The following is an 11,326-nucleotide window of genomic DNA, read 5'->3' as shown; positions in this document are numbered from 1 at the left end:
GGGGGGGGGGGGGGGGGTCTGACCCAGCCCTTGAAAGACACCTGGTGCAGACTCTCTGGGAAAAGCTGAGGCCCTGGAGAGACTGGGCCTCAGGCTTCTGGCCTGTGGTTCCTGGGGGCTCTGGACTGCCCGGCCCCTCCTGCCTTCCTCCAGATGCTCTAGGTACCTGGGAATGTTCCAGGGTTGGCAATGCTAGGGCCATTGCTGCTATCTCCTCCAGTGACCAGGCCACCCACCAAGCACCCTGCCTGCCTCCCCATAGCACCACTTACCACACTGCTCATCGCTGTTGTCGCCACAGTCATTGTCACCATCACAATGCCATAGGCTCCGAATGCAGTAGCCGTTCTGGCAGGGAAACTCGTCCTCCTCACACTCCCTGGGGGCTGTGGGCACAGAGCAGTCAGGCTGCTGCAGGCAGTGGGAGCTGGTGCCTGGAAGCCCAACATAAAGGCTTCTGGAGCAGCCAAGCAGCTCTGATGCTGCCCCGAGGGCTCCAAAGGAAGCAGCCGCCAGTGGGGGCTTATTTGACCAAGAAAGGAGGTGAAAGGACAGAACAAAGAGCTGAAAACCCAAAGGCTCATGTGGGCCTGGGGCATCATTTTCTGATTGAAAACCCTTTCCCAACAGAGCCTGATGGTGTCCACCTGGCCCCTGCCAACACTCACGACAGTCCTGCTCATCTGAGTCGTCCTCGCAGTCGTTGTCCCCATCGCACACCCAGGAGCGGCGGATGCACTTGCCATTGTCACAGTGAAAGTCGAGAGGGGAACAGGTGGGCAGCACTGAGTCCCAGGAAGAGAAGGGAAAAGTGAATCCATCTGGTGTACTCAGTAAGGCTGAACTGCACAGAAATCCTTTCCCAACACCCCTTATTCCAAATCCTCCCGTCTGTCTCATAGTCCTTCCCACAGGCTCCCATGCTGTCCCCAGCTGATGGGGCAGCTGAGCAGAATCAGCAGCTAAGAAGAAAGTATCAGAAGGGAATCGAAGTGAGTGAGGGATTCACAGAGCAGGGGAAGAACAACTCGAAGAACTCAAAGCCACTAAGAAGCAGGAAGAAAACAATGAGCAAGAGAAAGAAGTGCTTTTTTTCCTCCTGTCCTCTTATTACCTGATGGTTGACACATCCGGGCTCAATTTCCAGTACTAGAACTCATTACTTATCACACTGAGCAAGTAATTTACTCTCCCTGAGCTGTAGTTTCTTCGACTGTACAATGGGGGTAATTATACTCAGCTCATAGAGGTCTTTTGAGATAACGCACATGAAAGAACTGCATGAAAGCGAAGCATTTACCATCATCACAATTAGCTGAACTGGTTAGGATTAATGTGGCTTCATTCTCATTACACTAATTAGCCACCCTCAGACATAGATGCAGCAGGTCGGAAACTGCACCCCTAACCCCAGACAACTGGCTTAGCAGTGATATTTCTACATAACCAAGGCAGGACACCCTGGCCATTGTGGACATGTTTCTGTGTTAGGGAAAAGGGAGATTTAAAGAGAATATAAGATATCTTACAAATTTTATGTTATTAAAAAACATGCAATTATACAGAACACCAAAATAAGAAACATGGAAATGATCTGCATCCGTGTATAGTGTATACATATAAAAATGCACAAATATTCCCTACATATACACAAACACATATTCATATAAACACGGAGAGATCTATTTAAAGAGATTACTTGTTGTTTCAAGGTGTTTTCTTTTTATAATTGTTTTAAAGTTTGTTTTACTGCACATATATGCATGAACCAACCTGTAGAAATACAGGAGGGCTGGAGCCATTCATATTGTGAAGAAACCACCTGTCTGTGAATATCTGTCACCCTCGCAAGAGTCCAGTTCTCTGAATCTGACACAGCTGACGCACAGAACGCTCCCCCAGCCTTGTCCTTGCCCTCAGCCTCAGGTCGCTGTTCCACCACCTCTTACTGCCCCTGGGGCCAAGAGTCCAGTTCTCTGAATCTGACACAGCTGACGCACAGAACGCTCCCCCAGCCTTGTCCCTGCCCTCAGCCTCAGGTCCCTGTTCCACCACCTCTTACTGCCCCTGGGGCGGTACTTACTGCATCCGTCCTCATCACTGTGGTCTCCGCAGTCATTGTCTCCATCACACTGCCACTGGGCGGGAATGCAGGTACACTCGCCAAGGGCACTCACCGCACATGTGAAATGACTCCGACCACAAGCACACTCAGGGCTGCTGGCCAGGCCTGAGCAAACAGAAGAGGAACCAATGAGGGCTCACCTCTGCTCAGTCAAAGCCCAATACAGGGGGAAGGTAGAGGAGCCTAGTCTAGGAGCACTGTCACTCAGAGAGCCACAGTGATGCTGCAAGGGAGATGTGGACAATGTAGTCATGCCCTCCTTCCACCTCCGAGCATAAAGGGTCCAGAAGAAACCATCTGACTTTGGGCTCACAGATAGTCCAGGTGCTCCCTCTATGGCAGGGCTTTTTTGCACAGCACCTCTAAAGGCCCAAAGACAAATGATGTCACCCAGAGGGTTGGTGCTCTTAGAGAAGGGGAGCAGGGTACAGAATGGGTGATGCCCAGAAACCTCCATATCTTTCTCTCCAAATCTAGGTTGAGATATACATGCTTTTGCCTCTATCCTGAACCAGGCCCTGGGATGTTGGCCAGGGAGGGCAAAAAATAATAGTGGAATTAAAATGCTGCAGCCTCTTTAGGATAAGGAATCCACACAGGAGAGCAAGAAGCAGCATGGGCTGCTGTGAGTCCCCCAGCAAGGACCTTACTTTTGAGGAGGGTGACCAGGAGTGAGGCCAGAGGGGGAGGGGACCAGGCCAGCTCAGGGCAGAGTAGCTGGGACCAGCCAGGGCCTTCCTGTCTGCGGGACTAAGAGGAAGGATGGCAGACGCAGCCCCTCCCCCAGCCTCAGCAGCACGCAGCTGGGCTTCCCTATTGAGCATGAGCTATCTGCCTGGCCAAGTCCCATGACCGGCTGCTGTGCCCCCTCCCCAGCATGCCCAGCAGGATGCCCTGGGATGGCGTGTGAATGGCTCAGTGCCCCTGCTCCAGCTTCAGCTGGAACAAAGGGTTCTGCCAGGGTCACTCTACCCCCTCCCAGCATTCATCTAACCCGCTGGGCTGCTCGCAGCTGGGGAAGGAGGGGGCCGCAGCTCATTGCTCATCTCTCCCCCTTGCTTCCTTCTCCTCTTCCTCCCCTCAGCTGGGCTCTGCCCTCAGGCTGGGCTGGGAAAGGGAAGGAGCCAGCTCTGAATTACCACCTCTCTTCTACTATTTACCTGGCCAAACTTCTCTCAACTGAGCTCCTCAATGTACATCCTCGCCTCACCTTACAATTAGTTGGCCTGGCCTAGGGTTTAGGGCTGGGAATGAAAGGGTGTGTTGCTATGCCCTCCAAAAGCAAGGAGAGGGCCCTACACCCCTCCCTTTCCACTTCAACCCTAAGGATAAGTGTGAGCATAAGGCAGATCTTCCTAACTTACGATCAATGGATCGATGCGTGGACGGCCTTTGGGATCTGTGAACCCTTGAAGCTATAGGCAAATGTATATTTCTGGGGTGAGGGACCACAGCTTTCATTAGATTCTCAGTTGAGGCCTGGCACTCTCCCTCCACATGCTAAGGGAATCAGCTGCCCTAGAAAAGATGCAGGATTTTCTGCAGAAGCTAAGGGAAATCCATTTGGGAGGTGCAGCATCTCTGTACCTCACAGGAAGGCCTCACTCCAAGCCCAGTGCTCATGTCTCTCCAGGTCTCTCTGCAAATGCAGGACAGAGGATTCTTCCCCAGGGAGCACTAAAGACCTGGCTGCCCCAGCCCCAGCCTCATCCTTTCTGGCCTGTTCTCAGAGCACTGAGAAGGGATGAGGGCTTTTCTCACTCAGATCCTCGAAAAGAGAGCCTCATGTGACAGGCTCATCACAGCTACAGGCACCCCTTTAGGGAACTCTGGCTGGATTAAACAGCAAAGAATACTCTATGTGATGAGGCTCCCCAACACACAGATTCCCTTTATGGGGAGGCATGGTGAAGAGGAAGGTTAAGCCTAAATCAGTGGGTCTCAACTGGGGATGACTGTGCCCCTCAGGAGACATTTGGCACTGTCTGAAGACATTTTTGGCTGTCCTGATTGGCGGTGATACTGGCATCTAGTGCGTAGAGGCCAGGGATGCTTCTAAACGTACTACAATGCACAGACAGGCCCCCACGGCAAAGAATTATCCAGCCCAAAATGTCAACAGAGGTTGAGAAACGCTGTTAGCCACACACAGCAGGAAGTGGAGATGTACCGGCAGGGAGTTCAGTGTAGAAGGGGTGACAAGAACAAAGAGGAAGGGAGGAATTGGAGGAGAAGGGGTGGGGCAGAGGGGAAAGCACTGGATCTGGGGCAGACAGACCCGAGTTCCACCAACCAGCTGTGAGACCTTGCGCAAGTCACTTAGCTTTCTCAGCCTCAGTTTCCTAGTTTGTAAAAGAGCCACAAAGGACTGGACAAGAAAATAAAGGTGGAAGAAACTAACCTCATGTCTTGCACACCGAAGATGCTCAATAAATGGAGATATGGGAGTGTGAAGAAGATGCAGGAGCTAAATTTTTCCAAAAGGCCTCGATTTTAAGAATCTGAGTGCCAGGATGGGGAGAGCAAAAGCAGTGGTATTCTGGTGCTGCATGCAAGTGAAAAGGAATACTGAAGGTAGACAGGAGGCTTCAGCCCTGTTTTTTATCACCCCGCCTTTGACTGAGTGATAAAAGAAGTCCTGATTTCTCTGTGCAGACTTCAGATACAAAGCATTCCATTGGGTGGGTATCAGGTTAGCTGCAGGTGGCTGAAGAGTCACGACTTTCTGCACGTCAGAGGAACATTTGAATTTCAGTGTGGCAGTGAGGGTCAGGCAGCCACTGGTCAGGCAAATCCTTGACTTGGGCATTCAAACAGTAAACAGACACATTCTACTGCAAAAAGCCAGCTCTTCAGGACAATTGTTTCCCCTCTGGGACCCTCAGACGCAAAATTCTGCCTTTTCACTCAAGTCCTGGCTGTGATCATAAAGGGCAGCTTTTAACCCTTTTTAAATGAAAGAATGGTGGTGAGTGAAGAAAGAAAACAAATGGCTGTGGGTGGCAAAATGCAGCCTTCATTTTAAGAAGTGTTGAATTAAATACTAAGCTATGCTTCTGGCATTGAAAGCTATTTGCTAGCCACACTATAAGCTCCCTCAGCTACAGGGGCTTGGGCTGTAGCCCTTTCTTCTAGTGCAGGTCGACAAGGAAAAGGTGTCTCCCCAAGAGGGAGCCTTTGGGGTACACGTTAATGTGCTCATGGGACCTTCCTGAGAGGTGAACCACAATCTCACCATTTACATCTTGTTTCCTTCATCCCAGCCACCTCACCAATTTCTCACTGCTTTTTTTTGAAGGCGAGAAGGGAAAATATCCATCTGGTATTACCTTCCTGAGAGGTGAACCACAATCTCACCATTTACATCTTGTTTCCTTCATCCCAGCCACGTCACCAATTTCTCACTGCTTTTTTTTGAAGGCGAGAAGGGAAAATATCCATCTGGTATTCCAGACACACCATAACATAGTAGTAGACAGCACAGATTCTGAAGTCAGAGAGACTAAGGTTCAAATCTTGGTTCTACCACTAATTCTACAATGTTGAACAAGTTAGTTAATGCTTCCAAGCCTCAGTTTCCTCATTCATAAAATGGGAATAATAATGGTTCTACGGCAAAGGGTTTTGTAAAGATTAAATTAAATAATCCACATAAACCGCTTAGCACAGGGCTAGCATACAGCAAAACTTCATAATAATACAACCATCATTTGTTGAGTACTTCCCAGCTGCCTTCCAAGTACTTTTCTAAGCACTTTTCATATCTACATCATTAAATGCTCTCAACAATCTTTGGAGGGGGCACTGTTATCATTAACACCACTTTATAGGACAATGAAACACAGAGGGATTAAATCTGTAGATAGGTCACACAGGTTCTACTAAGGGTTGGGGCCAGCATTCACCCAGGCAGGTGATGACACTACTGCCTCTCAACAAATGGTATTGCTATTATGAGAGTCTCCAAAACCCCAAGGTCAAAACAGGAAAATTACAACTTCTGGGTCAGTCTTCTTTATGCATTCTCCATTAGCAAACATGCAGTCAATTTATGGGTCTCAAACAGTGCCCTCTTTTTGGTTACTGCTAAGGTAAAGACCAATTTCCCTTGCCCTGAGGTAAAGTAGTGAGGCAGGCAAAGTCTGGAGTCCCAGACCTTTTGAACCAACACCTCCATGTTATGTTGGTCCAGGAAGGAACAGTGCTTCTGACAACAAATAATTATATTTTGTGTTTCTCCTTATAATTTGCAAGATACTTTTGAATATGCACTTGCATTCTCATTTAATCATTACCATCACCCTGAGGAATTACTGTAGTGCCCATTTAACAGGTAAGGTCACCTGCTTTGGCCAAGGTTATGAGGTAAATAGGACAGCCAGGAAGGTAGCCCCATTGTGACTCTTAGACCAGAACTCTCCTCTTAGTGTGATCTCAGAATCTGGACTTCCAATAAGCTTTGCAGGTGACAATGCTGCACACTCAAGTGTCTAGAGGCACTGCTCTCCACCATCCCATAGAATGCTTCACTGAAGGTGGACCACACCTGTCACATGGAGGAACATGGGTGGACAGTGACTACACACAGCTACAGAGCAGCTTTTTCAAGATGAACCAGAGATGACAAGGCTTGAGGAGTGTCCTGTGAGTGTTCTGGAGCATGACGGCTACCCCAGTGTGGAAGGGATTAGGTTTACAATGAGAAAGCAAGGAATCATCACTCATAAGTGAAGGACTTTTTTTATAAAACTCTAAAGCCCCCCTCTTACCTCCTGACCACTGGCAGCGATGGTGAGACTATAAACCTTGTTTAATGAGGATAAATTATTTGAAATGACTCTAAACTATATCCGGGCCAATCGAGGGACAAATCCACAGATTTCAGCTCCTTGGGCAGCTATTCAATAAGCATCTGTCACTGAAGGGGACACCCATGTGGCAAGACAAAACTGACAAAACCAAAAGGAGTGACAGTAAGAATCAACCTGGGAACAAACCTAACCTTGTCCAAGAAATACCCAGAGTTGGAAGAGATCCATAAACAGCCACTGTTTGAGGGCAGAGCTTGCCTAGGACACATTATTACCAGGCTGAGTTGGACATACTGCTTTGCTCTCCAGAGGCCCTCTGTGTTGTTCACTTATTGGACTATGTCCCTTGGCGGTTGGAACTGTGTGTGTGATATATAGCTTTGTATCCATATTCATAGTGCATAGTGCAATGCTTGACATGTAGTAGAGAGATGATCAATACAAGTTTGTTAAGTGAATGGAAGAATGAATGATACATTCCTCTAGAGTCTTGTGAGAGCTGAAGTCAAAGGAAGAGAGAGGCCCAGAATATCAGAAATAAAAGTAGGTATTTCCTACCTAATCAGTACTCAAGAAAACAGAAATCTTCTCCTTTACAAAGCAGCTTCCTAGTCCTATCCAGGTTAAGTTCACGCCCTTCTCCTACAAGAGTTCCTTTCAGGTATGGTCGGTTAGCTCAGTTGGTTAGAGCACGGTGCTGCTAACACCAAGGTCCAGGGTTCGATTCCTGTACTGGCCAGCCACCAAAAAAAATAAATAAATAAACAAACTTCCTGTCACTTGCTTTATTTTCAGGCTATGAAACTGACATGTCATGACTACTTATTTTTGTCCCATGGTCCCTTTTATTCCCCTGATCCCTAGAGGCCAGGCTTACTAGATTGACTTGAAAATCTACCTGGTGAAGTCTTTTCCTTAGTGGGCCCTCTCAGAAAGGACACCATCAGACATATGATTTCTGGTCCCAGCAAGTTCATCCCTCTCTTGCCACACTTAAACACAGAAGTTCGTAATGGTCAGCATCCAAAGCCACGAGGCAGAAGAGCACAATGTTAAGAATATGAGAACAAAACTCTCCAGGGTACAAATCCTAGCTCTGCTAGTTCCTATCTATCTGACCACAGGCAGTCATTTAATCTCTTTATACCTTAGTTGGAAAATTGGGATGATAACAGCCCCTACCTTATATGAATGTTATGAGAATTAAATTTTGTTAATTCATAAAAAGCACTTAGCATAATGCTTTGCACATACTAAGTACTCAATAAATGATAGCTTTTGCTATTATTAGTATACATTTGACTTACCCCAGAGCTGTCTTATCCAGCCACCCCTTGGTTAAGACCCACTATTTCAGGGCATGAGATGTCTAAAAACCCTACTGTGTACCAAGCAGCAGTCCACCCTGTGGGTTAAATGGTGGCATGAATAACCACAGGAAGAGGTGGAAGTGTACTGTGGCAAGATCCCTGCTTTATTGCCTTTCCCTGGAGGAGCTTGAGGCACATCGTATCCTTTATCCTTGCCTAATTTATCATCAACTAATTTCTAGGAGGCATGTGTAGAAGGGAATTCAGAACTTAACGTATGAAGCGATTCAGAAATGGATTAGTTTCCCTTTCTGTAAAACAGAGTAATAATAGTATCTATTTCATAGGGTCATTGGGAGGTTTAAATGAGCTAATACATATGAAGTTCATAGTAAGCAGCTGTTATTATCATTGTTGTTATTAACCCCATTATCTTTATCTGGGTGTGTCCTCTCAAGTCAGTAATGTAGTTATGATACTAGGCTGTCTCTATATAGGTCCTCAAAATCATACTTACCCTATCCAGAAGCTGTCAACAGATCTCACAAATTCAACAAGGCCCGAACATGGCTGTGCTCTGCTAAGTGCTGCTCAAAATATTGCTTTCCTTCCCTACATCTCAAATCACAAGGTCTACACAGTAACATATGGCTTCAGGGAGCAACGTATTTTCTGAGAGCCTTATAAAGCTCCTCTCCATCAAAAAGCACTTGAAAAGTAATTCCTTATGCACTGGGATTCCCTGAGAAGAAGATGTCTGAAAACAGACAGGTGAGGTCAATTCAAGATGAAATATAGATCTTTCCAACCTAGATCTTCTGGGATAGCCTGGATTTAAAATATTCTGTTTTGAGAAGTAGTATGGGTTGGGGGATTAATGGTGTAGGCTCTGGGTTCAAATCCTGGCTCAGTTACTCACTAGCTGTGTGACAGCAAACTGCTCTGAGCCTCAGTTTCCCATCTGTAAGACAGGCATCAATCTAACAGTATCTACCTCATAAGGCTATTGTGAACAGTAAATGTGATAATATACACTAAATGCTTATCACAGTGCCAGGGATACAGCAAAGCTCTCAAAAATGTTAACTGCCCCAGAAGTACATTTGTATTTTTTAGACCACATGTCCCAGTCTGTGGTGCAAAAATGGTCACCAGAGAAGACCATTCCCAGAGCAGCAGAAATTCTCATTTGGGAAGATACATTTTAGAGCCATTCACTTTTACTGCCTCTCTGAGCCTATAGTTGAAACTTCTTGTTTAAGTTGCCTGGGGTGGGGAGAGTGGAGAAATGAGAAGGGAAGCTCCCCTTTCTTATTTGCTAGGCTTATAGATATTATAATCTGCTATCTCCATTTGATTTCTAGGAGGCTGTAGTCAACCTAAGAGAGAAGCTGTCTCTTTTCCTCATCCATGCCCGCAAGGTGGTGGCAGTCGAGCTCCCAAGGCTGGGGCCATGAGAAGGGAACACTTGGAGCACGTCCCTCCACCCACGCCCTGCAGGCCTGACAGGAAGTGGAGCTGCAGAGCTTGGAGAGATCACTGGAGTCACTTACAACCTTGCTGCTTTTAAATTTCACGTGCTAATCAGGTGTCTCTCCCAATACCCTACTCTTTACCTGCCTGACTCTACACCCAGACAGGCGGAGGGTCCCTCTCCTCCAAAAAGGTGCTGCCTGGAGCCAGAAGCGTCTTGGCTCCAGAAAACCTCTGGTGATAAATTATGCTGCAGCACCTTTGTGTCACTGCCTCTCAGCCAGATGGGAGGTTTGCTCTCAGTCTTTTGTTTCCGGCTTTGCTTGAAGCTCTGATCCTCGGCTGTGCACAGAGGTGAGGGGGAGCTCCCATAGGCCAAGTCAAGGCTTGCAGCGAGTCCCAGCCAGGCTTTCTCCAGCTGGGTCTTAGGCAATGCCCCTCCCCTCCTGCTCTAACCTGAAAGATAGGCAAGCTCTATTATGCATGGGGAAGCAGGGCATCAGAGAGAGAGAGCTTACAGTCAATCCGCTCATCTGTGAGCAAGGATGGGAATGTCTACGTGCAGTGAAAGAGTGAAGTCTGCTTGGATGGGCGTTAAGAGGTGCCCAAGGGCACCTAAGATGTTCGCTTCTTGCTAAATCAAAAACACAGAACAGAAAATGGAATCAAACGACTGCCAGGAAGCTAGAGAATCAGCTCTTTTTAATGGCTGCTCTTGGTTACAGTCAACTTTCCGCAGCTCCCCAAATCATCACATCACTGGCACCAATTTAAAAGGAAGGAACAAAGAGACAACAGGGGTCAAACCTTAGGGTAGAGGAGCCAGGGGCTGGGGTAAGTCGGGGGCTACAGACCAGCATCAATTATCCCTGCAACTGACAGGATTCCTGATTGAAGGCGGTAGTAGTGAGGAAGGAGGCTCCGCAAACAACCCATCCCCCAAATTGGGGCAATTACTACCTTATGAGCTCAGGGGCCTGACTCCCTTCTCAGGCCAGTGGGAGGGAGACCTTGGAATTCTAAACTGTTCCAGCTACAAGAGACCTCAGCCAGCACCTCTCACCCTGGGTCATAGCAATCCTTGGGTGAGAGCTTGTGGGGCTGCACCCCTGACCACTTAACAGAGAAGCTCTCAGAGGAAAGCACCATCTCCCCAGAGCTCTCTAGGGAGAACTAAGGCAGAGTGGGCTTCCCCAGATTCACATTATGGGTTAACAGACCTCTTTTCCAGAAGTGTGGACAGAGGGAACTATGCTTAGGTTTCTTTGGGTTTTCAAGTTGGGGGAGAAACGGGCAAGATCTTTAAAAGAGAAAACCAAAAACACAGTTGAAATGAATGAAGGACAAAGCCTGCATTTTAGCACATGGCACTGTCCAAAGGTAAAAACCACCTCTGGTCCACTAATGCAACCTCACTAGCAAATAGCTAACAACTGTCAGGCTTTGTGCTAAATAGTTTGAACATACTACTATCTCATTTAATTTTTACAATATTTTCATGTGATAATTTATTACTACTTACCTATCCCTAATACACAGCCATGTGCAGATAAGAATCCTGAAATTCAGGGAGATTCAGGGTCACCAAGAAGTGCCAAACCCAAGAC

The 11,326-nt window shown here is 47.3% G+C and overlaps 1 protein-coding gene across 1 annotated transcript in view; it reads right to left on the bottom strand.

Annotated features, from left to right (window-relative positions):
• LRP4 (low density lipoprotein receptor-related protein 4) overlaps positions 1–3,171 on the bottom strand; it is a gene marked incomplete at its 3' end in the record, with an annotated part of 17,527 nt that extends 14,356 nt beyond the window's left edge. Inside the window, exons 1-4 of the mRNA XM_008574700.1 lie at positions 3,120–3,171; positions 2,084–2,230; positions 669–785; positions 273–386 (exon numbers count right to left, since the gene is read on the bottom strand). Of these exons, the coding sequence (XP_008572922.1) occupies positions 273–386; positions 669–785; positions 2,084–2,230; positions 3,120–3,171 (430 nt within the window). The remainder of the gene's footprint in view (positions 1–272; positions 387–668; positions 786–2,083; positions 2,231–3,119) is intronic.
• Between the last annotated feature and the right edge of the window lie 8,155 nt (positions 3,172–11,326).

This window comes from Galeopterus variegatus, unplaced genomic scaffold, assembly GCF_000696425.1.
Source record: "Galeopterus variegatus unplaced genomic scaffold, G_variegatus-3.0.2 Scaffold1088, whole genome shotgun sequence".
Taxonomy (NCBI): domain Eukaryota; kingdom Metazoa; phylum Chordata; class Mammalia; order Dermoptera; family Cynocephalidae; genus Galeopterus; species Galeopterus variegatus.
Note: the sequence above shows the minus strand (reverse complement) of the source record. Positions and strands in the feature narration are given on the sequence as shown.